This window comes from Maniola hyperantus, chromosome 24 (assembly GCF_902806685.2).
Source record: "Maniola hyperantus chromosome 24, iAphHyp1.2, whole genome shotgun sequence".
NCBI classification, from domain to species: Eukaryota; Metazoa; Arthropoda; class Insecta; order Lepidoptera; family Nymphalidae; genus Maniola; species Maniola hyperantus.
Window position 1 is genome coordinate 6,534,470 of NC_048559.1, and position 26,196 is coordinate 6,560,665.

Below are 26,196 nucleotides of genomic sequence, written 5' to 3' on the forward strand. Positions count from 1 at the left end.
CGGTTCAAGGTTAAGTAAGTACCTACCCATCCACTATCCATGCATCAGCCTGTTAGCGTCCACTGCTGGACATAGGCCTTTCCAAGAGCAAGCCACCAAACACGGTCCTCCGCCTTTCTCATCTACCTAGTACCTACCTAAATACCTACCCATCAGTAGGTACCCTTATTTATAAATGCGAATGTGTGTTTGTTTGTTGGTTTGTCCTTCAATCACGCCGCAACGAAGCAACGGATTGGCCTGATTTTTTACATGGATATAGTTGAAGACCTGGAGAGTGACATAGGCTACTAAAACATATATAAACAATAATACATATGTACATATAAAAATAAATGAAAAAAATCACTCAAAATAAAATAAATCAGTACCCTTATTATAAATTCGAAAGTGTATTTGTTTGTTGGTTTGCCCTTCAATCACGTCGCAACAGAGCAACGGATTTACGTGATTTTTTGCATGGGAATAGTCAAAGACCTAGAGAGTGACATAGGTTACTTTTTATCTCGGAAAACCAAGGAGTTCCCACGGGATTTTTAAAAATTTAAATTCACGCGGATGAAGTCGCGGGCGTCAGCTAGTAAATAAATAAAGATTAGATTAAACTTTTCCATTTGCCTTTGAACTAAATGCTAAACACATCGTGTCGACATTTAGATCCGGAACGCGTTGCGAAGCACGCAGGATGTTTGACCGTGCGTGACGCCTGCGTGAACGTATGATAAAAGATGGAAATATGCTTACAGTACGCGGCAGAAAGTAAGGTAGGTACATCAGCCTTTAGAATGACATTCCGGCTTTGTAGAGCGTTGTCTCTGTCACTACTACCTAGGTAGGTATATGACGTTTTGTCGGTCTCAACGACAGAGGTTGGTTTTGGACAAAGGTATCTGTTTTTAGGAGTCCGTACCTCAAAAGGAAAAAGGACCCCTTATAGGAGCACTTCCTTGTCTGTCTGTCTTATTTGTCCAGAAACCTACTAAGTACTACGAGTAGGTATTTCCCGTTGACCTAGAATCATGAATTTTGGCAGGAAAGTAGGTCTTATAGGAGACATAAGGGGAAAAAACTGAAAACCGTAAATTAGTGGTCACATCACAAAAAAATTAAAAAGTGTTTTGAACAAATACTTAATTAGTATTTTCAACTTATAAAGTAAGATTATTATACCAAGTATCATATGATATATACATCATACATAAATGATACCTGTACATTCTAAAACAGATTTTTATTTATTTATTCTAGCTTCAGTTGATAATGATGATGATGAACGATAGCCGTCTTTTTATTTATTCAGATACCTACAAGTTAGCCCTTGACTGCAGTGGGGTATCTGATGATGCAATCTAAGATGGATGCGGGCTAACCTGGAAGGGGTATGGTAGTTTTTATTAAACCCACACCCCTTTGGTTTCTACACGGCATCGTATCGGAATGCTCAATCGCTTGGCGGCACCGCTTTGCCGGTAGGGTAATAACAAGTCACGGCCGAAGCCTCTCACTCTGGTGAGACCATACCTACTTATACTACTTACCAGACCAGAAGTTTAGAAATTATGAAATTCCAAACCCATGCCGGGAATCGAACCCGGGACCTACCAATAGCAAGACCACAGCGCTTACCACTGCGCCAGGTCGTCATTCCCGTCATGGGTGCGGAATGCGGATTAAGAAACACACACAAACACCCACACACACACACAAACACACATATATTAACACACGCACGCAAATTGCATGCTAATTGTTAAGACTTATTTATAGTTTGTTTGTTAACACTTAATCTATGTTTGAGACTGAGGAGGAAACACCCACACCCACACACACAAACACACATATAACATTCACACACGCACGACAAATTGCATGCTAATTGTTAACTTATTAATTAAGTATAGTTTGTTTGTTAACACTTAATCTATGTTTGAGACTGAGGAGGAAACACCCACACCCACACACACAAACACACATATTACATTCACACACGCACGACAAATTGCATGCTAATTGTTAACTTATTAATTAAGTATAGTTTGTTTGTTAAAACTTAATCTATGTTTGAGACTGAGGAGGAAACACCCACACCCACACCCACAAACACACATATTACATTCACACACGCACGACAAATTGCATGCTAATTGTTAACTTATTAATTAAGTATAGTTTGTTTGTTAACACTTAATCTATGTTTGAGACTGTGGAGGAAGAGCGGGGATCCTAAAACACAGGTTATTGTAAACCGATCTAGTTTTTATAAATACATTTTCATTTCATTTCATTTCATGGGTAGAAAATGAAATGAAGTTGGTGCACTGTCCTCGACATAGGTTCATTGCGATGTACCGTATACGTATTTTCTCTATATATAAAAATGAATCGCTGAATGTCTTGCTGATCGCAAATTTCGAGAACAGCTGAACCGATTTCGCTAATTCTTTTTTTATAATATTCCTTGAGGTACCTACGAGGGTGGTTCTGACGGAGAGAAAAAATTAAAGTATTAAAAAAAAAAAAAGAATCGACTGTTAGGCGGTACGAAGTTCGCCGGGTCAGCTAGTATTTCATAATAATAGATTAATCAGAACAAAGGTAAATTAAACTAAACTCGGCCCACATAATGTGGGCAAATTAACGGAAATGACAACATATTCCTGATGAAAATGTTCAATCGAATTGCTTTAAGAACCTAAACACGTTTTAATATACCTATGAAGTATTGTGGGTATTGTGTCGCAAAAACAATATCAATGCAGCTTTCACACTAGATGGAGTTTTAATTTCGCTATAATTAATAGGGAGCAAAAGAGCTGGCGACCTATGCTCTGAGGGCGATTGTAAGTCCCGCAAATTGCTATTGCGTTGGAACCATGTCTCATTATCATCGAAATGACGTCATTTTGACGTCAGCCGAAATAAAAATATACCTACTCGAAACTTAGTGTAAACTTAGTGTAAGTTTCGAGTATCAAATTTCAAAAAAATACACTTATACACTTTTCAAAAAAGTGTCTTAGATTAAGTTAAAAAGTAAAATAAAAGTACCCTATTGAGTTAAACCGACATTGCATTCATGCATCCGAATTTGCTCGAATGTTAGAAAGTTGAGCATTGTTCATTTCTAACAACAAGAAACTTCCATATCATTTCATTTCCTTTTTAGAATAGAATAGAATAGAATAATGTTAACGGCATTCCGAACTAGTGGTAAATTAAAACTACCTGACTATTCATAAGCACTTGTTTTTTATTCATGTAAAAAGTTTACACATAAATAAAAAACATTCTATTCTATTCTATTCTAATAGCAAATATCTGAGGTACCAGACGCCCCAACGCTGATTTTCAGTGACCGCCTTTTATATTACCCCAAACGTCAGTGGCATATTAGAATATATAAAGTTGGCGAGTTATATACTTTAGTAAATGGATAAATAAAATTAAATTAAGTAAAGTACATACCTACAATGCAATAGATACTTACAGTCAATGTGAATCAACCATACTACAAACACGAAATTGCAGCATAAAGAGTTACAGCCGAATGCACTCAAATCCTTCTATTACAATATCAGAACTAAATACGAAGGGCTCGGAAAACTACGGAAAAGTGTGAAAAGTGAATAATAAATTTTCAAAAAAAAAAGACAAGTGAATTTAATTCTTCCGGCATCTTTATAATATTAATTTAATTTGGTTTATATGAGCACTAAAGTTACACAGGTAAATAAAATAAAATATGTACTTACCTTCTTACTAACGTGAAATAAAATACCCAATTAGAGTTCAAAAACAGATAATTTACTAATTGATGTTATCATTTTATTCTAATTTATTCAATAATTATTTTCATTTTTTTGAATCTGTATAGAAAATCCCAATATTAAAATAATTTTAATCAAGATAATATTATTAACTTCTATTAAAAATATACTTTATACTTCTTAAATTTTTTTTAGTAATCAAATATTAATAAAAATCTGTTTTGGAATGTACAAGTAAAGCCCTTTCATATTATGATACCCCACTTGTTATAGTAATCTTACTTTGAAAGTTGAAAATAGCAATATATTTTGTTCATGAACACATTTTAGTTTTTTTTTTGTGATAGAAAATAAAAAAAAAACAAAAAAAAAATATTACATTAAACTTTTACAAGTATTTTTGAATCGTCAACAGCATCTACCACTGGTTCGGATGTAACCAAAAATTCACGGTTTTTAGATTTTTCCCCTCATGTCTGCTATAACACATACCTTCCTGCCAAATTTCATGATTCTAGGTAAACGGGAAGTACCCTGTAGGTTTCTTGACAGACAGACAGTCAGACAACAAAGTGATCCTGTAAGGGTCAGTTTTCCTTTTAAGGTACGGTACCGTAAAAAGGGCTAAAGTGTGTTTTCCAAGTTTGTACAGAATGCTGGCGGTGGTGCTAATATTCCTGGTGTGTGGTCTGTGGGCCTGGTGGCGAAGGAACACGAACAAGCACGAACCACCGGCCTTCCCCGGCGGCCTGCCGCTGATTGGTCACGCTCATCTTTTAATTGGAGACAGTATACGTAAGTGTTTGATACTGAAGTATGAAGCCAAGTATTTTTTTAGGGTCCCGTACCTCAAAAGGAAAAAAGGAACTCTTATAGGATCACTTTGTTGCATCTTAGATACTAATGAACAACCCGTTTGAAATCCAGACGTCACTGAGGTTGCATTGGTGCTTAAGCACCAATGAGTCGGTGCCATTTTGTTTGTTCAATAACCCTGTCCATATGAAGTAATAATATATAAGTCAATGCTTTGTTGTATGTCTGTCTGTACGTCGCGTCGAGTCTGTCAAGAAAACCTATAAGGTACTTACTTCCCGTTGACCTAGAATCATGAAATTTGGAAGGTAGGTATAGGACAAGTAAAGGAATAAATCCAATAACCAGCGTTAAGACAACGAAATAATCCTATAAGGGTACGTTTTACCTTTTGAGGTACGGAACTCTAAAGAAGGTCTAGGTTGGAGCGCGCTTGCCTAGAAGAGACCTATTCACTCTTGCCTTGAAGGTAAGGTTATACCTACCTGAGCAATTTCGCCTGGTGGAACGTAAGGCCAAACCGTTCTCATAACCGTGCTCGGTAGTGAGCCGGCGATGATGGGTTGTCAAAGACAAAGTCAAATATTTTATTCAAAATCATCACACTAATATTATAAAGGCGAAAGTTTGTATGTGTGTGCGTGTGTGTGTGTGTGTGTGTGTGTATGTTTGTTACTCCTTCACGCAAAAACTACTGGACGGATTTGGCTGAAATTTGGAATTAAGATAGATTATACCCTAAATAATAAATAGGCTACTTTTTATCCCGGAAAATCAAAGAGTTCCCGCGGGATTTTGAAAAACGTAAATCCACGCGGACGAAGTCGCGAGCATCAGCTAGTAGGTGATAAATTACACTTTTTGATGGTCGGTTGTTGCATTTATAAGATGAATAGTGGTGAAAATTTTTACGCGAACTAAAAACTTAAGCTACGAGGGTTCCAAACGCCACAACAAACTCAACCGGGTATTTCTTTTTAAGTTATCACCACTTTACAAAATCACTTAAACTTATTAGAACTAAGTATCATAAAGCCGTTAAGCAACTCATTCCGAAGCTTTCTTATTATCATTCAAACAATCCTTTACGTTGTAATAGGATTTTTCAATAAATTTAGGTTTTATGAAAACATGAAAATTTTGAACTTGTTGATCATGATGATAATGATAATTATACTAAACATTTTTTGAAATTGCTGTGTATACTATTGTTTTATTCTTACAGAATTATGGAATTCAGTGAAAGAGCTTTCGTATGAAAGCTTGAAAGCTGGTGGTGCCATATCAGCTTCTATTGGACCGAGGACAATTTACGGTAACCGACTTTTTCATGTTTCGAGATGTCTTTTCGACCAAAACTCCTCAGTGCTTGAAGATCATCTTCGAACAATGCGTGTTCCCAGTGATGACATAGGTATATGGATCCGACACATTAAAAGACTCTCTCCCCACTAGGTGGACGGACGACATCAGGCGGAGCCACTGAATTCAGGCTTCGTAAAGAAGTTCCTACAAGAGACGTATGTCCAGCAGTGGACGTCTAGTGGTTGATGATGATGATTAATAGGAAACTGAAATCTAAATATTTGTATAAAAGGGGGTGACTGACTGACTGATTGACTCACTGGATGATCTATCAACGCACAGCTCAAACTACTGGATGGATCGGGCTGAAAGGCATGCGGAATGCGGATAGCTCTTATGATGTAGACATTCGCTAAGAAAGGATTTTTTGAAAATTCAAAACCTAAGGGGGTGAAATAGGGGTTTGAAATTGGTGTCGTCCACGCGGACGAGGTCGCGAGCGTAAGCTAGTCGCATTATAAAAGACTAGCTGACTTACACCAGCTTCGCTCGGATAGTATTTCTTAGTGGGGGTCTATATTATAAAGATATCTACCTCCATGCAAAATCTGAAGTCGCAGCAGTTTGAGCTGTAGGTACGTTGAAGTGTGAGTTAGTCAGTTTCTCCTTCTTTAACTAGAGGATGCCCGCGACTTCGTACGCGTGGATTTAGGTTCTTTAAAATCCCGTGTGAACTCTTTGGTTTTACAGGATAAAAAGTAGCCTATGTCCTTCCCCGGTATGCAAGCTATCTCTGTACCAAATTTCGTCAAAATCGCTTAAGCGGATGAGCCGTGAAAGGCTAGCAGACAGACAGACAGACAGACACACTTTCGCATTTATAATATTAGTATGGCAGTATGGATGGATATAGAAGATATTCTTACTTTTATAGTTAAATCTTGTGTTTTAGTTGTTACCGACCCAGACGACTACTTGACGATCGCAAATACATGTTTACAAAAAGACAACTTTTACGAATTCGCAAAACCCTGGCTCGGCGAAGGATTGGTGACTGGTGATTGTGAGTACATTACTTCCCATCCTCTTTTATTCCTTTTGTGTTTTATACAATATACATAGATGAAAATCTGAGGGGGATCTTTGGACACGGATGACGGAATTCCTCAATGGACAACAGCTAATATATCTAATGACTACAAATAAAGTTGTCAAAATAAACAGTATAGTTTTCAATCAATAGTAAGCATTTAGGTAGGTAGGTGGTAGCGGCCTTCTAATTGAGAGCTCGGGGGTTTCCCGGGCACGCACCTCTAACTTTTAGGAGCTAATGGCTCAAACCCTTCTTATTCTGATGATGAAGATGAGTAATCATACCACCACCCAAGAGCATCTGCAGCACCAGAGGAACTGCCAATTGTGTTGTCAATTTGAGAGGAATTTATTTATCCGCCCGTCTCTTGAACAGCCATATATTGTAGTTTTGAGAGAACATACATAATTTACAAGAACGTGGTAGAAATTACCTGGCATAGTAATAAAAAAAGAGGGCGTGGATGAGATTCAGGTAAATTGCTATTGCGCTGGAACCATGTCTCATTTACATCGAAATGACGTCATTTTGACGTCAGCCAAAATAAAAATATACCATCAGTTCGAAACTTTAGTCTAGTGCTGACGTCACTAAAATGGCGGCCACGCGCATTAGCAATTTGCGGGACTTATAACGTACGTATTGACACCCCAGCACCCATATTTTTTTAATGGTTGCTGGGCCCTGTGGTTGTACTAATAATTTTTTTTTATCTTATTATTTTAATTATGATGGTGTGTTTAAGCCTTGTATTTCCTTCTAGTACCAATATGGAAAGTTCATCGAAGGCTGTTGAACCCAGCGTTCAGCCAGGTCGTTCTGGACGGTTTTCTAGGCGTATTCAACGGACAGTCTCGCCGTCTGGTCAAAGATCTGGAGGCAGAAGTCGGCAACGGACCGTTTGACCATTGGGTTTATACTCGACATAATGCTCTGGAAACTATATGTTGTATGTATCTATTGCTCATCTTTTCCTTCCTCTAGTTTGTCTCAGAAACGTACGAATTCGTTTCTCTAGGTATTCGGTAGGTGTGTGTTTGTTTCACGTCATGCATTGCCAGACACTTGTGTCATGACTCATGTCATGTCACTTTTAAACTTTAAGGGCGTCTGGCAGGGAGATGCCTGCCAGATGCCCTTGAAGTTTAAAAGTTTTAAGGCTCCCCCACACAGGCGCGTTTTTATCGGTCGATAATATCGCATGCGTTATTGCGATATCTATTTTCAGTACATTTTGTATTAGGATGGTCATGTCGTTACACACTGCTGCGATTATAACGCCGCAATGGAAGTAGGACGTTGCGTTTCTCCGTCCTGCGAAATTCCGATATGAGTTCTAGAATGTTTTGTATCAGGACGCAAACAACCGGTCACACACCTGTAGTACTTGTAGGACGTTTGGTTTTATCGACAGTTTGAGAGTGGTTACATGACTGTATGAGTGTCCTAAAATCTTTTCTATAAAATGGATATCATAGATGAAGAATGCTTATTACTAACAGTAGGAATGGAAGACGACCAAAAAAGACGCCAGAAACGAAGGTAAGTAATATAGCGTGGAATTACCGCGATCGACACAAAACCCTAGACTTGGAATGTCATTCTAAACAATTTTCCGCGCTCTCTCGTTAGAAATATCGGACGATAAAAACGCAGCTGTGTGCAAGGAATCGGGACGCATTATCGCAATACCGCATGTGATATTATCGACCTATAATAACGCGCCTGTGTGGGGGAGCCTTAAGGGTGTCTGGCAGGAGGTCGCCACGATACTGTATCTCGCAATGCATGACGTGATTACTTTTATAAAATAACGAAGGTATAACACTCGCTAGCGGCTGGTTCTTACTTTTACTTTATTAAATTACTAGCTATTGCTCGTGACTTCGTCTGTGTGGAATTAGGTTTTTTAAAAATTCTGTGGGAACTCCTTTGACTTTCCGGGATAAAAAGCCTATGTCACTCTCGGGTCTTTATCTATACCCATGCAAAATCACGTCTATCCGTTGCACCGTTGCTATGTGATTGAAGGACAAACCAACAAACAAACACACTTTCGCATTTATCTGGGTAGTGATCTAAAAATGTTTGCGCTAGGTGAACACGTGATTCTGTTTGATTTTAATTGCTTACGATGTTCGCTGAGTAATTCTTTAATCTTTAATCCTGTTACCTTTTAGTGACGGCTTTGGGAGTGGACTTCACAGACAAGAGCATGCTCAACAGCGAGTACGTGAACGCGGCAGAGCAGATGTTCAACATCCTGGTGGACAGGTTCCAGAAGTTCTGGCTCCACAGCCACCTCATATACAGCTGGTCTGCGCTGAGGAGGAAGCAGGACCAGTGTCTGAAGATCTTGCACAATATGTCATACACTGTATGTATTTTATTTAACAGGTTTACACAATATGTCATACACTGTATGTATTTTATTTAACAGGTTTACACAATATGTCATTCACTGTATGTATTTTATTTAACAGGTTTACATAATATGTCATACACTGTATGTATTTTATTTAACAGGTTTACACAATATGTCATACACTGTATGTATTTTAATTAACAGGTTTATCAAGCTTTTCATTCCTGAATTTCTATCAAATCTTTCAACAGTTTTTTTTTAATTACTTCTACTGCGCGTCCTGTATATCAATTTCAAAATGGCCACCATGCAACTTGTATTTTTTTATTCACTGTAGGCACACGCTTGACCACGATTTCATCAGCTATTGGGAATGGTAACAAAACACTAGATATAATAGAGAAACAAATAGACAAAGACAAAGCGATGCAACTTTCGCGTACTACCTATAGTGCGCGACAGGTTGAGATCGCAATCGGGGTATGAGGCAGGGGTATGCCCCGCACACCCGCACATCACCCGCACTCGCCCGCACTGGGTTAGCGCTGGTGGGTGGGGCGTTCCCTCCCCGATTTCCATTTCGACCTGTTACCGCGTACTATAGTACAATGTTAGAACTGTAAATGAAGATTAAAAGATCATTTAACTTTACAGGTATTGCAAAAGAGAAAAGCTGATTACTTGAAAAATAGGAACTGTACAGAGACTGAAGAAAAGACAAAAGGTAGGTAAAACAAAATAAATCCAACAAACAAACACTACATATACCTATGACCGCTATAGTCTTATGAATGGGAGTGCCCGGGTTCGATTTCCGACAGGGGAAATTTGTAATTTTATAATTTCTATATTTTCTCTGGTTTGGTCTGGTGGTGGCTTTGGCCGTGGCTATAGTTACCACCCTAGCAGCAAAGTCGTGCCACCAAGCTATTTAGAGATCTGATACGGTTCTGTTTATGGTATCTACCCATAAACCAAAGGAGCATGGGTTTCATAAAAAACTGCTATAGGTACCCGTTCCATTTTAGACTGCATCATCACTTACCACAAGATGAGATTGCAGTCAAGGGCTAACTTATATCTAAATAAAAAAGGGCACAGGTTCAATTTCCAGTAGGAGCAATTTGGCAATTTAAAGTTAGTCAGATGTTGCTTGGCCATTGCTTGTTACCATTCCTCTTCCCAGTTACGAACTTAGATTTACCAACGAGTGAGATCAAGGAATAACTAATCCTCGAATAAAAAACGAAACAGCTAACAATGTGGCCATTAATTCCAGGTCCAAAATTCAAGCCATTCATGGATCTCCTCCTGGAACTGTCAATAGAGAAGGGCGCCTTCAACGACCGGGAGATCAGAGAACACGTGGACACCATGATCGTGGGGGGTCACGACACTTCGGCCAGTGTGCTCATGTACACCATGTTGCTGATTGGATCGTATCCTCATGTTCAGGAGAAAATTTTTGAAGAGTAAGTTTTGTCTGGATCCCTCAAGTCAGTAAGGACAGTATGTTATTAGTTATTACCTACCAGAGGTTCGACGAAGCCATCTAGACAAAGCAGTCGTACGATAAGGGAGCGACTTAAGACGGCCCCTGCAGTAATTCCGGGGCCCATATGCCAGAGTCATGGCAGGTTCGTTTACCACGATATCAGAGGCGTCGGAATACTGTGTCTTTCCTTATACTGTGCCTCAGGTAAGGAAGAGAGCGTGGCCAGCCTAAATAAACTTGGAAGCGAGCGAGCGAGAACTTGGAGGTCACAAGGATAGGAATGGCGTGGTGATTGAGGTCAAGTGAGTAGTTTAAATTGGTCCGAGATAGCACGATTTTTAATTGGGAGAGGTTGATGAGCTAAAATTTTGAACTACTAGATGATGCTCACGATTTTATCCGCGTGGATTTAGGTTTTTTAAAATCCCGTGGGAATTCTTTGATTTTCTGGGAGCAGAAGTCTAGCTATCTCTGGTAAGGTTTGGTACGCCAAACGTCAAAATCGGTTAAACGGATGGGCAGTGAAAAGCTAGCAGACACACTTTCAAAGCGTTTATTGGTAGGTACTTAATTTTAAGTATGGATAAGAGATACTTAGAAGATGGAATCTTGTCTGAAGAACCCGGTGTTGATCTTGGGGAAAATAATAACGGTGTTTAAATGATTTTCAAAGAAATTTCACACACTGATCAGGAATCTAACCCGCTTTTTTACGCAACGACGCAAAGATAATGAAAGAAAGAAGAACGAAGAGAATGTAGAAAGAGAACGCAAAGACGCTACCTCATTTTTCAAAATCTGCACTTTAATAAATAATTATGTTACGGCATGTTTCAGGTTGCGCGACGTTTTCGGCGACGAAGACAGGGACGTCACGAAGCAAGATCTGTCACAGCTGGTGTACCTGGAGGCTGTGTTGAAGGAAACCATGCGCATTTACCCCATCGTGCCTGTTACTGCGAGACGACTAGATAGAGACGTCAAACTACGTATGATAATCTTTTTTAATTGTCCAGTTTTGCTAGATTCTTTCTTGCTCTCTAACTGCCGAAGTTTTTTGTGTACTAATAGAGAGAAAATTCAAGCAGGTCAACTAATTTTAAGGGACTACCCCGGCCCATAGGCATTTTTAGATCCAGAGGGACTGTCAATGCGTTGCTGCCTTTTTGCGTATTTGCTTATGACTCTTGAAATTTTTTGCTGTGTCAGGGTTCTTTAGGACCTATAATTGTCAAAAAGTTTAGCAGACGGTACGAGATTCCATTTTAGCGCCCCTAGATACCAATCAATTACAACAACATCTAAAGAGTGCGAGCGAAGTAATTAGTATTTCTATTAGGGCTTTGTAAGAGATATTAGTACAAATCAAATTGAAATCAACAAGGTACAAACTTGTTATTATTATTGCACCATGAAAGCAGCTGCAGTGACGACATGAAGACAGCCTATTATGTATATGCAATTGCATATAATAGGCTGTCTTTATACCTATATTTTTTGCTATACAATTGAGATTTTACATTTTTTTTGTATTACAGGAAACTGCACTCTAACGAAAGGTCGAACGTGTTTTATGTTCGTTTATGGGGTCCACAGACACCCCATGTGGGGTCCAGATGCTGAGGAGTTCAAGCCAGAACGCTGGCTGGACCCTGCTAAGTTGCCGGAATGCCCCACTGCGTTTGCTGGATTTAGTATGGGGAGGAGAATTTGTATAGGTAAAGTAGGCTTCAGTATCTACAGATTGTTTTTTCAATTTTTTTATTTAGATACAAAGTTAGTCTTGACTGCAATCCCACCTGATGGTATGTGATGATGCAGTCTAAGATGGAAGCTTGCTAACCTGGAAGGGGTATGGCAGTTTTTAGGGTTCCGTACCTCAAAAGAAAAAAGGAATCTTATAGGATCACTTTGTTGTCTGTCTGTCCGTCTGTCCATCGTGTCTGTCAAGAAAACCTATTATCTATTTTGAATAAATTATTTGATTTGATTTGTTATGTATAGGTAGATATAGTGTGAGGCGAGGGGTCGCCCCGCACGTCAACCGCACTCGCCCGCACCGGGTTAGCGCAGGGGCTATGCGGGTGTGCGGGGCGTTCCCTCCCCGATTGCCATTTCAACCTGTCGCGTACTATATATTTCATTCGTTAGATTTTGAAATCTTGAAATAAACGCTCTGAAAATTTCAACTCGGACGGACGGACAGACAGAGGGACAGACGGCCGGGCAGCGGAGGATTAGTAATAGGGTCCCATTGGCACCGTTCGGCTACGGAACCTTGAAAACGAGGAAATCAACACACGACGCCAGATTTTAATTTTCTTTTTCTATTTCCAGGAAAGTCATACGCATACATGTCAATGAAGCAATATAGAGACCCGAAATTTTCACAGAATGTGTATTTCTATTGCCGCTATTTAAGATCAAATAATAAAAATTTCAAAATGGCCGTCATGAAAATTGAAAAACAGAAGAAAGTGTTATTTCTTGTACGATGGTACGGAAACTCTCGTATTTGACCAGTTTTTCATATTTTTTTTCAATTTCCAGGAAAGTCATACGCGTACATGTCCATGAAGACGACTCTGGCGCACGTGTTCCGCCACTACAAGGTGTCCGGGGACCACACCAAGCTGGTCGCCAAGATTGACGTCATGCTGAAGCCTGACTCGGGATACTACATTACCATAGAGAGGAGGAGAAAATGCTGTTAAATTCTAATTAGGTACTAGACATATTGTATTTAAATCAATATTAAAAAATAGTTATATTTAAATAAAATTGTTTGCCTATTCTTAACTAGCTTATGCTCGCGACTTCGTTCGCGTGGGCTACACAAATTTCAAACTCCTATTTAAAAATCCTTTCTTAGCGGATGCCTACGTCATAATAGCTATCTGCATGCCAAATTTCAGTCCGATCCGTCCAGTATTTGAGCTGTGCGTTGATAGATCAGTCAGTCAGTCAGTCAGTCAGTCAATCAGTCACCTTTTCTATTTACGAGTACCTATATATTTAGATTTTAGCCTCCAACAAAGGTACAACTACTAAGGGCCGATTTTACGTACGAAAAATAAGTCTAATCCGAGAGTAATTTTCACAAGTTTTCAGTACCTACAAAAACTGACATTAGGTACGCTCAATTTATTCCTCGAATAATCTTCACTCGTTCAATTTTCAAAAATCTTTTCTTAGCGGATATCATGGATATCTACATCATAATAGCACTGCATGCCAAATTTCAACCTGCTAGGTGATTCTCTAACTCAGTATCTAACACTAAATGATAGCCACCGAGGTTGGTTGGTTCTACATTGCTGCTTCACTGGGTGATATTAAAATATTTATTCGTAGAAAACCGTTAACGCATTAATAAATGAGCTCGGTGGCTATCATTTATTGTTAGAAACTGAGTTAGCGAATCACCCTGCTGATCCGTCCAGTAGTTTGCGCTGTACGTTGATAGATCACATCCCGATTGCCATACATAGGTACCTGGGTACAATCAACTAACTAAAAGAAGTTTTTTCCTTCTTCCTTTTAGGTTTAGGGTGTGCGTTAATAATTAGACAGTCAGTCAGTCAGGAAGTCTTTTATATTAGATAAGTATGTAGATTATAGTATAACATACTACTAGAAACATATTATTATGCATCAGAAGGGTCAAGGTTCCGTGAATCCATATCAAGTAAACGGCATGTTTTTAGGGTTCCGTACCTCGAAAGGAAAAAAGTAACCGTTATTATGATCACTTTGTTGTCTGTCTGTCGTGTCTGTCGTGTCTGTGAAGAAAATTTAGTGACAGGTAGGTACTGTAGGTCTTATAGCGAAGTACTTGTAAAAGTTTAATTGAATAAAAAAATAATTTTGAGGAAAAAACTGAAAACCATGAAAATATGGTTACATCTCTGTCGTTGAGACCGACAAAACGTCACATAGGTATGAGTGACAGAGACAACGCTCTACGAAGCTGAACTCTCTTTCTAAAGGTCCATGTTTCAAAAAAACTTGGCATTCTTAACAAGGTCAAGCAGTACTTCACGCCGCGCCAACTGGTTACTTTATACCAAGCTCAGGTCAGGTTGTGCATGGAGTACTGCAGTCACCTCTTCGATGGCTCCGCTAAGTACCAACTAGCGGCTCTGGAGGCTGTTCATCGTCGAGCTAGGAGACTCATAGGCGAAGACTCCCCTTTACTGGCGAAACTACGAAGTCTCGATCACCGCCGCAAGGTCGCCGGCTTATCAGTGTTTTATAGGATATATTTCGGAGAGTGTGCTCAGGAACTTTCGATCTTGTCCCCCTTCACCATTTTACCACCGAACCGCAAGACTTCGGGCGAGTTTCCATCCTTATGTCGTCGACATTCCATCTACACGCACGAAACGTTTTGCGTCATCATTCCTCATACGTATGGCTAAGGTTTGGAATACTCTTCCGCGATATGTGTTTCCTGCCAATTACATATAAACAAGAGTGAATAGGCATCTTCTAAACGCGTCCCATCTTAGGCCACATCATCACTTCCCATCAGGTGTGATTGTGGTCAAGCGTACACCTGTAATAAATTTAAAAAAATGTACAATATTCCCTGCCGGCTACCTACTACCTAGGTACTGTATTGTACGGAATTCTTCGTGTGCTAGTCAGTCTTGCATTTAATCGGGTTTGATCATTTCATTACAATTTATAATTAGCAATTAAGTAGGTAGGTACTGTTTAAGTACCTATATTATGTACCCGTCATCAGTTCCGTCGCTTCACTAGACCACGGGAGTGTGCAGTTAACTTTTTATTTGTAAACGGACCTATCTATTTATTTTTAATTATATTTTTGCTGTTGGCCACTGAGTTCCGTCGTCTATCTCCAAAACTATTCATCGAGTCTTCACAAACTTACACGAAATTAACCTGAGATTACAAACTTTCTAAAAAAAATTGGTCAAGTGCGAGTCGGAATTTGAGCACTATGGTTCGGGTTCCGTACGTTCGTACGAGATACCCCAAAGGTTGTTTGTGCACTCATCAGTAAAAATATGAAGAATGAGTACGTATTTGTATGACGGCCACTTCGAAAGATCACGGATACGAACCGAATACGGATGAGTGCAAAAACGCCCTAAGAGCGCACTCATCCAATCCGAATCCGTGAAAATAGGGGTAAAAAAACTCGGATTCGGATATTGCACTCTGAATCCGAGGTATAACGCGAAAGCATTTGTACAAACGGCTACTTCGGTCCGAATATCTCTTCCGAATTAGAGACCTTTAAAGCCGCAAAGTGTCGCTCGGAGGCAGCGCAGCTGCAGCGCTGCTTTGTAAAACCTTCCTTTCGTGTAGGAGTCCGACTCGCACTTGACCGATTTTTTGTGAAACTCTGGCGTTAGAGAGAGACTAACATAATGTTGACGTCGGTGCTTATACTCATCTGTGTGACGTGTGGCATATTCGAATGGTGGCGGAGGAACAGCAATAAGGATGAGCCACCAGCTTTAAATGGCGCCTTGCCACTTCTTGGACACGCTCATCTACTGGTTGGGGATTGTAAGCGTGAGTATTAAACGTTGTTAGGACTCCATACCCGAAGGGTGCCAATGGGACCGTATCACTTAGGGTAGGTACCTATCGTACACACAGTGGCGTGCACAGGTTTGAAGCCAGGGTAGGCACTAGTTAGCTAGGAACCTATTTATTGGCAGGTCAAAATGAAAAATATGCATTGAGCTATTACAACTGGGGTAAGCAGTGCATTTATGCCTCTATGACCTGCCTCTATGACGCCCCTGTACACGAACGGTACCAACGAACCCTATTACTAGCTTCCGCTGTCCGTCCGCCTGTCATTCAGTGGGCTGTACCTCGTGAACCGTAACCTCTAGGTGGATGGACGACATCGGACAAGTCGCAGGGAGTCGCTGGATTCAGGCAGCGCTAGACCGTGGAGTGTGGGAGTCCCTACAAGAGATCTATGCCCAGCAGTGGACGTCTATCGGTTGATGATGATTCCTTGTACGATGGAATGGAACCCTTCGCGTGCGTGTCCGACTCGTACTTGATTGATTTTTAGGGTTCCGTACCTCTAAAGAATAAAATAAACTCTTAAATAGGATCACTAATTCGTCGTCCGTAAGTCTGTCTGTCTGTCTGTCTAGAATTCTTTCTCAGAAACGCCTACAGACTATATACCTCTATATCACTGGGTGTCAAGTGTGAAATTAATAATATTAATATTGATCTATACAGTCTCTTGTAGCTGTAAAAATCAAGCTTCTTAGTGCAATCAAAAAATACGCCAAATTTATTACGCTGCATATTTTGACACTTGCACAAAATTAAACCTTCTGGGTAATAAGTAGGTACATACTATGAGTGTACCTTACAGGCTTTTCTACAGGTAATTAACGGTGAATGAAAACATCGTGAGGAAACCTGCAGGCCTGAGAATTCTCCATAATATAATATCTAATGTTCTTAAAGGTGTGGGAGTCTGCCAATGCGCACTTGGCTAACGTGGCAGACTATGGTCTATAGTCAAATCTTTCTTATTCTTAGAGGTATGAGACCCGTACTCAGTAATGAGACAACTATGGGTTGATGATGATGATGATACTATTTACTCTTTACAGAATTATGGATTTTCTTGAAGGAGCTAGCTTACGAATGCTTAGAGGCGGGTGGAGTTTTCTCAGCTTTTATCGGACCTAAAACAGTTTACTGTAAGAATTATGCATAGAGTTATGATACATCACTGGTATTATGTGAACAAAATTACTTTTCACGCGCCATTTTAACTTTATGTGTCAATTGTCATGTCAAAAGTACGATTTAAGTCCTTATTTTAAAAGGGAACCGTACTTCTGACATAACAGTTGACACATAGAGTTAAAATGGCGCATGAAAAACCATTTTGTTTGTTAATAATGATAATGCAAAAGCAACGATAGCCTATAGTCGGTAAGACTCCATTTGGGAGATGTGAGGTTTGATTCGCGCATTTTCTAATGGTGAAAGAATTATTAAAATCGGTTCAGTATTTTCAGAGTTCATCGATTACAAACAAACTAACAAACAATAGATCAATATATTCTTCTTTATAATGTTAACTTATAACTATCGGTAACCACTGTGACAGAGGGGTCAAATAATATATTATACAGTACAATAATTAACATTATTAATTTAATTATTTAGTAATTCGATAGAGTACCTACCAATGCTATTTACTGAATGTTGCAAAAACTAACAGAACTGTTGGCTGAACAACCAGGCTGATTCTCTGTGCAGAAAATGATCAAAGTTAAATACTTACTACACTAACATAGTCATAAGCAATTAATTTTATTACAAACAAAATGGATGTAATATCTGAAATAAAGATTATCTATATATATAAAAGGAAAAGGTGACTGACTGACTGATTGACTGACTGATCTATCAACGCACAGCTCAAACTACTGGATAAAGCGACTAAAATTTAGCACGCAGATAGCTATTATCACGTAGGCATCCGCTAAGAAAGGATTTTTGAATATTCAACCCCTAAGGGGGTGAAGTAGGGGTTTGAAATTTGAGTAGTCCATGCGGACGAAGTTGCGAGCATAAGCTAGTTACAAATAAAGATGATTATTATTATTATTAAATTATTTGTACAAAATAGGTTGTTGTAGTGATGAATGATTGGTTATAGCGACGATAGTCTTGTGGTTAGGACGTCCGCCTCCTAATCGGAGGTCGGGTGTTCAATCCCGGGCACGCACCTCTAACTTTTCGGAGTTATGTGCGTTTTAAGTAAATAAATATCACTTGCTTTAACGCTGAAGGAAAACATCGTGAGGAAACATGAGAGTTCTCCATAATGTTCTCAAAGATGTGTGAAGTCTAAAAATCAGCACTTGGGCGGCGTGGTAGACTATGGCCAAAACCCTTCTCATTCTGAGAGGAGATCCGTACTCTGTAGTAAGCCGGCGATGGGTTGATCATGATGAAGATGATGATGATGGGGTAACATTGGAGTATCACTTTTGATTGTCAATAATTTGTTGAGCAGAATTTTTTTTTTTAATGTCATCATTATCTATTTTTGTGGCTCGTTAATTTTAACCAGTGAATAATAATAAGTGAGTTTAAATAAGTGACCAGTTCCTCAAACTTGTATATTTATACAAGTTTGAAGAACTGGTCACTTATTTAATTAATCTTACTTATAATTACAGTCGTATCAAATCCTGACGACTTTTTGAAAATCGCTGACACATGTTTTGAAAAAGTCAACTATTACAAATTCGCAAAACCTTGGCTCGGCGATGGATTACTGACGAGTTCCAGTAAGTAACGCGTATAATTTAACTCCTCACGCGCCATTTTAACGTTTTGTGTCAAAAATGTCGAATGCACGATTTTAGTCCTTAACTATACTTATAATAAAGCTGTAACAGGTCCAATTCAAGGACTAGAATCGTAAATTTTAGCGTTTAAACTACCGTGAGTGATTTCCATTCTAAATAATATCTGTCCCGGCTGTACTCACGTGTTTAGTCGACGTTAGCCCGACTAGTTTCGAACCCATCCGGGGTCCTTTTTCAAGGGAGTCCGTTCGCGCACGCGCCGCGGTTTTGACTGCACAGTCACGTTAACCGTACTTTTGTCATGACAGTTGGTCCATAGAGTTAAAATGGCGTGCGAGGAGTCATTTTTTACGGACTAAGTAGGTAGGTAAGTACCTATGTATATATTAATATTTTACTGCAGTTACTTATTTCAAAAAGTTTCAAAAGGGCAGAAACGGGAAGGGCTTATACCTACTTTGGAAAAAGTTAGTAATTTTTAAAAACGGTTAGGGAAATTTCACAATTTAATTTCTTATTGGATGATGGCCGCGATTAGTGACCTCGTCCGCGTAGAAAAAAAATTTTTTAATCCCAAGGGAAATTTTTGATTTTCTATGATAAAAACTAGGAGCCCGTGTGTAAATTATTCGGGGAGTCTAAATACATAAAATCTATATTAGCTGAGTGATCTATCAATGCACAGCTCAAACTACTGGACGGATCGGGCTGAAAGGCATGAAGATAGTTTTGAAAATTCAAGCCCATTAGAAGTAAAATAGGTGTTTGTAAATTGTGTAGTCCACGCGGACGAAGTCGCGGGCATAAGCTAGTATACCTACTTATCTTATAATACGAATATTAGTTACTTTTACTAATATTAGTTAATTAATTATTAATATTACTTACATTACTTATAATAGTTCGAAACTAGTCGGGCTAACGTCGACTAAACACGCGAGTACCTACAGCTGGGACAGATATTATTTATCTTATAATGTTTTTTTCAGTGCCTATATGGAAAAAAAATCGCAGTTTATTAGATTCAGCATTCAATCAGGCTGTTATAGAAGGATTCCTGGACGTGTTCAATGCACAGGCTCGCCGGTTGGTCGAGGAGTTGGCGACGGAAGCTGGCAAGGGACCCTTCGATCATTTGGCTTATATTCGGAAAAATGCTCTGGAAACTACATGCTGTAAGTATTTTAATGTTCTGGGTTCTGTACCCGAAGAGTGTCAGTAGGACCCTATATTACAAAGCCTCCGCTGTCCGTCCGTCCGTCAGTCTGTAGCGGGCTGTATCTCGTGAACCGTAATAGGTAGAGAGTTGAAATTTTCACATGATGTGTATTTCTAATGCCGCTATATCCTTCCCCAGGATGTACGCTAACTCTGTACCAAATTTCATCAAAATTGGCCGTAAAAAGCTAGCAGATAGACAGACAGACATACATCTTTAATATTAGTATATACTAGCTTATGCTCGCGACTTCGTCCGCGTGGACTACACCCCTATTTCACCCCCTAAGGGTTGAATTTTCAAAAATCCTTTCTTACCGGATGCCTACGTCATAATAGCTATCTGCATCCCAAATTTCAGCCCGATGCGTCCAGTAGTTTGAGCTGTGCGTTGATAGACAGGTCAGTCAGTCAGTCACCTTTTCCTTTATATATTTAGATTAACATCAGCATGTCAGTGACGTGATGTCGAAGTTTCCATTCTAAAATCGCTCAACGTGCCAAAAAGCTGTATTATTTTTAGTAACGGTTTTGGGAGAGGAATTCGGTGACAAGAGTGTGGTCAACACCACCTACGCCGGAGCCATGGACCAGATGCTGGACATCCTTATCCGGAGATTCCAGAAACCCTGGTTCCACTGCGACTTTATGTACCGCTGGTCTGCGTTGAAGAGGAAGCAGGATGGCTGTCTGAAGATTTTGCATGATGCTTCAAACACTGTAACTATTATAATAAGCAATATTACTGTTTATGTTAAAGATTTGATTAAATTTTTGTTTTTCTAATTTTTTTTTCAATTTAACTTTACAGGTTTTGAAAAAGAGAAAAGAAGATTACATGAAAAATAAAGCAAGCAAGAAAACTGAAGACGAAATAAATGGTAAAAATTAATATTTAGTTAAATAGTAAATCTCGCAGAGAGCTCTCTCAAATAATTTATTCAAAATTACCTGACGCTCGCGACTTATCCGCGTGGACTATACAAATTTCAAAGCCGTATTTTACCCCCATAGGGGTTGAATTTTCAAAAATCTTTTCTTAGCGGATGTCTACGTCATTCATTAGCTATCTACATGCCTGATCCGTCCAGTAGTTTGAGCTGTGCGTTGATAGATCAGTCAGTCAGTCAGTCACCTTTTCCTTTTATATAATATCTAGATCTAGACTAGATAAATCTCAAATTTGACCCTGCTGGAAATTATAGCTCTCACCATTGCACATGTGCTTTGAGATTGCCTAAGGGAGGTCGTCAAAACATGTATGAAAAGGAATCCTTGATTTCAGTTCCAAAATTTAAGTCCTTCATGGACCTCCTCCTTGAACTGGCAATAGAGGAAGATGCCTTCACCGACCAACAGATCAGAGAGCATGTGGATACCATGATGTTTGGTGCTCATGACACAGTCGCCAATCTGGTGATGTGCATGATGCTGCTGGTTGGCTCCCATCCTGATGTTCAGGAGAAAATCTTTGAAGAGTAAGTCATCATCATCATCATCATGATCAACCCATCACCGGCTCACTACAGAGCACAGGTCTCCTTTCAGAGTGAGAAGGGTTTTGGCCATACTCTACCACGCTGGCCAAGTGCGGATTGGCAGACTTCACACACCTTTGAGAACATTACGGAGAACTCTCAGGCATGCAGGTGATATTTTAATTACTTAAAAACGCACGTAACTCCGAAAAGTTAGAGGTGCGTGCCCGGGATCGAACCCCCGACCTCCGATTGGAAGGCGGACGTCCTAACCACTAGGCTACCACAGCTAGAAGAGTAAGTAGCTTTTTGTAATAGCTGGTGTTTCTTAAATATAGTCACATACGTTACCCGCACCGGGTTAGTGCGGGGGCTGTGCGGGTGTGCGGGGCGTTCCATCCCCGATAGCCATCTCGACCTTTCGCTTACTATAGGTACCTACTTATTAGAATAAACTAAGCAAAATCTGGTTAAAAACATCTGTTTTATTTGAAGTTCGCATTTTCAGATTGCACAGTGTTTTCGGCGACGAAGACAGGGACATCACGAAGCAAGATCTGTCTCAGCTGGTGTACCTGGAGGCTGTAATAAAAGAGAGCATGCGCATTTACCCCACAGTGCCTCTCATTACCAGGCATCTAGATCAAGATGTCAAGTTAAGTTAGTAGTTCTTTCTACAAGGTACAAAGGGTGGTTCTTATCAAAAACCGGCCAAGTGCGAGTCAGGCTCGCGCAACGAGGGTTCCGTAATTCAGTCCTATTTTTTCGACATTTTGCATGATAACTTAAAAACTATGATGCATACAAATAAATAAAAATCAGTTTTAGAGTGCACAGATGAAGAACATTCATATGAACCCCCACTTGATATAGTAATCTTACTTCGAAAATTGAAAATACTAGTTATTAGTTTATGACCACAAATTATTATTTTTTGTGTGATGTAACTACAAATTCACGGTTTTCAGATATTTTCCCTAATGCCAGCTATAAGGGTCCTTCCTGCCAAATTTCATGATTCTAGGTCAACGGGAAGTACCCTGTAGGTTTCTTGACAGACAGACGGACAGACAGACGGACAGACAGACAGACAACAGAGCGATCCTATAAGGGTTCCGTTTTTCCTTTTGAGGTACGGAACGGGTATCTAGTTGGGATGATGACTAGTGTATGTCCACATTATGTTGTAAAATTTCAAATTTTATATAGGTTTTACACAAGGCAAGGGTTTGAACAGTACGTTGATATTATAAAATAGTTCAGTCAGTTTTTCCCGTATAAATATTGTAAACTGCTGATGCTCGCGATTTCATCGTGGCATTAGGTTTTTTTAAAAATCCCGTAGGAACTCTTTGATTTTCCGGAATAAAAAGTAGCCTATGTCACTCTCCTGGTCTTTATCTATACCGATACAAAAATCACGTCAATCCGTTGCACCGTTGCGACGTGATTGAAGGACAACAAACCAATAAACCAACAAACAAACACACTTTCGCATTTATAATAAGGTTACTGATTAGTTTCTTTTATCATTCCAGAAAACTGCATTCTGAAGAAAGGTAGAACCTGCATCTTGTTCATCTTCGGAGTCTACAGACACCCCATGTGGGGTTTCGATGCTGACAAATTCATGCCAGAACGTTGGCTGGACCCTGCGTTGATGCCAGAATGTCCTAACGCGCTGGCTGGCTTTGGCATGGGAAAAAGGAATTGCTTAGGTAATATAATGCCATACCCCTTCCAGGTTAGCCCGCTTCCGTCTTAGACTGCATCATCACTTACCACCAGGTGAGATTACAGTCAAGGGTTAACTTGTACCTACATCTCAATAAAAAAAATTGAGAAAGGTGCCAACGCGCCTGTTACTAAGCCTCCGCTGTCCACCTGTCCGTCCGTCCGTCGGTCCGTCTGTTTGTCTGTCAGCAGGCTGTATCTCATGAACCGTAATAGGTAGAGAGCTGAAATTTTCACGTAATGTGTATTTCTATTACCGCTTTAAAAAAAATAAAAAGTGTTATTTCTTGGTCGGCGGTACGAAACCCTTCGTGTGTAGTTAGTCCGACTCGCACTTGACCATTTTTTCATTTCATTGTAATGACGATAATTGAATTGCTAGCCCTTGAGTGCGACCTCATCTGGTGATAAATGAATGCCTTTCCCTGCCGGGAATCGAACCCGGGTCCTCCCACTTATGAGACCACAGCGCTCATCACTGCGTCAGAAAGATCGTCAATAGAAATAGGTAATGTTTTCGGTTTCCTGTAAGTTCCAACAACAATTGTACAAACTACAAAGTTTCAATTCAATGGGTGACTGATGTGCAAACGCATAAGTAACGAACATGCAGACAAACATAAAAAGATCCTACCTACTTTTGCTTTCAGGAAAATCACATGCTTCAATGTCAATGAAGATCACCCTGGCTCACGTGTTCCGATGCTACAGGGTGTCCGGAAATCACTTGACAATGGCGTCTAAGATCGACGTTATGCTGAGGACACTATCGGGACACCATGTATCTATTGAAATGAGGAAACAATAAAACATATTTTTTTATTAAAAACTAAAACTGACAATTATTTTTTAATTTATCTTATTTTTTATCTTATTAATGTTCGAAGTCCCGCAAATTGCTATTGCGCTGGAACCATGTCTCATTAACATCGAAATGACGTGATTTGAACATTTGAATTTTCACAGTAGGTATGTATTTTTTCTATTGCCGTGACAATAAATATCTCATCACTATCCCTATTATAAATGCGAAAGTGTGTTTGATTGTTGGTTTGTTCTTCAATAACGTCGCAACGGAGCAACGGATTGATGTGATATTTTGCATGGGTATAGTTAAAGACCTGGAGAGTGACATAGGCTACTTTTTATTCCGGAAAATTAAAAATTTCCCACGGGATTCTTAAAGACCTAAGACCTAAATCCACGCGGACGATGTCGCGGGTAGGGTTGCCAGGCGTCTGGATAAAGCCGGACATAGGTAGGCTTTTTGATTGCATGTCCGGCCAAAATAAACGGTGTCCAGCTTGTCCGGCTTTTGTTAGGCTTTTTACATTTCGCAAACGAGCGTGGCCGAGCGCAGGCGAGTCGACTGTCGGTCACTCCCGTAGGCGGCAGTGCCGGCTTACAACAAGATTTATGACAATAATAATAAAAGCTTGATTTTACATACAATTTGTTTGTCGTACCTATTAATACTAAGACACAAAATCCTCAATAATGTAGGGTGTCCGGCCTTCCTACCCAAATGTCCGGCCAAACTGGCTGGTCTGTCCGGCTATTAGATTTGGCGACCTGGCAACCCTAGTCGCGGGCAATAATAAATGATAAGGACTACGATTTAGGAATTGCATTCCTAAATCGTAGTGATCCCACGGGATTTTCGAAGAATCATCCGTTTAACTGTTTTTACGAAATTCGGTGCAGAGATACCTTGAATCCCGGGGACAGGCTACTAGGTACTGATAGGCTACTGTCACGGTAATGTTATAGGCAGTATTCCAACTCCATACAAACGGGCGAAACGCGAGCTATACCTACGCGCCTCGATCTCGCGGTGCGCTCGTGGTGCAGCCAGTCGCGACTGTGCCGCAGTGACGAACCGACGGTGTTTTGTTTTTTTAATAACCGCGCGTTTTCTTCACTAAAAATAAGTTCAAGTACATATTTAATATGACAAGAACATATTAAACACAAAGTAAGCAAATGTAATTAACATCCCGGAGGCGGGCAGCCCTATCGCATGTTTACGTATTGCGCTGCTGTAGGTATTTATTTCAAAGATACGGCCGAGTTACAATACTGTATAGATAACATTACCGTGCTACTGTTGTCCTGGAAAAATCAAAAGTTTCCATGGGATTTTTAAAAACCTAAAACCACGCGGGCGAAGCCGCAGGCATCAGCTAGTGTACAAAATAAAATTGTATTTTTTGTTTCGTATGTTGTTATAAAAAACTGGTCTAGTGCGTATCAGAAGAATTCAGAATATTAATTATAATCTTCAAAGATACAGCTACTAGGTAGATAAATCCGTGTGAAGGTTATTAACCTACACTGGTTCTACTTTAATAATTTATACTAGCTTATTATTATTATTATTATTTATTTATTTATTATTTAATTAGAACGGCCATAAAGCCCATTACACTAATTAAACTACGAGTACAAACTAACATAAACATACATACAAAAATTGTTAAAATTATAAATTTTAAAAAGCAAAATTATAAATTTTCACAAAAATGCAAAATCTGACCCATGAGGTCAGCCCATTTGTCAGCAAATATGTCACAGCGAGGG

At 39.5% G+C, this 26,196-nt stretch overlaps 2 protein-coding genes across 3 annotated transcripts; both read left to right on the forward strand.

Annotated features, from left to right (window-relative positions):
* Positions 1–3,523: 3,523 nt before the first annotated feature.
* On the forward strand, positions 3,524–13,562 carry LOC117993499 (cytochrome P450 4V2-like). Of its 2 annotated transcripts, none has more exons than XM_034981305.2 (11): positions 3,524–3,726; positions 4,411–4,562; positions 5,809–5,898; positions 6,841–6,951; positions 7,745–7,930; positions 9,162–9,358; positions 10,001–10,070; positions 10,626–10,818; positions 11,679–11,830; positions 12,380–12,559; positions 13,392–13,562. In XM_034981305.2, the coding sequence occupies exons 2-11, from the start codon at positions 4,421–4,423 to the stop codon at positions 13,553–13,555; spliced, it is 1,485 nt and encodes a 494-aa protein (XP_034837196.1). In that variant the 5' UTR covers positions 3,524–3,726; positions 4,411–4,420; the 3' UTR covers positions 13,556–13,562. The 2 variants fall into 2 exon arrangements, with proteins under 2 accessions (XP_034837196.1, XP_069363042.1); XM_069506941.1 differs by having other exon boundaries at positions 4,420–4,562.
* A 2,348-nt stretch (positions 13,563–15,910) lies between these two features.
* LOC117993427 (cytochrome P450 4V2-like) lies at positions 15,911–24,458 on the forward strand. Its single transcript, XM_069506940.1, has 10 exons — positions 15,911–16,391; positions 17,468–17,557; positions 19,055–19,165; positions 20,176–20,361; positions 20,928–21,124; positions 21,216–21,285; positions 21,690–21,882; positions 22,391–22,542; positions 23,421–23,600; positions 24,267–24,458. The coding sequence occupies exons 1-10, from the start codon at positions 16,244–16,246 to the stop codon at positions 24,422–24,424; spliced, it is 1,485 nt and encodes a 494-aa protein (XP_069363041.1). The 5' UTR covers positions 15,911–16,243; the 3' UTR covers positions 24,425–24,458.
* Positions 24,459–26,196: the final 1,738 nt, after the last annotated feature.

Bases quoted from the DNA above. Each gene is read 5' to 3' on its own strand.
- LOC117993499 (XM_034981305.2), top strand. From the start codon at position 4,421: ATGCTGGCGGTGGTGCTAATATTCCTGGTGTGTGGTCTGTGGGCCTGG. The intron at 5,899-6,840 runs GTAACCGACTTT...CTTGTGTTTTAG, and splicing joins TGGACCGAGGACAATTTACG to TTGTTACCGACCCAGACGAC. The intron at 10,819-11,678 runs GTAAGTTTTGTC...GGCATGTTTCAG, and splicing joins CAGGAGAAAATTTTTGAAGA to GTTGCGCGACGTTTTCGGCG.
- LOC117993427 (XM_069506940.1), top strand. From the start codon at position 16,244: ATGTTGACGTCGGTGCTTATACTCATCTGTGTGACGTGTGGCATATTC. The intron at 16,392-17,467 runs GTGAGTATTAAA...TACTCTTTACAG, and splicing joins ACTGGTTGGGGATTGTAAGC to AATTATGGATTTTCTTGAAG. The intron at 20,362-20,927 runs GTAAGTATTTTA...TATTATTTTTAG, and splicing joins TGCTCTGGAAACTACATGCT to TAACGGTTTTGGGAGAGGAA.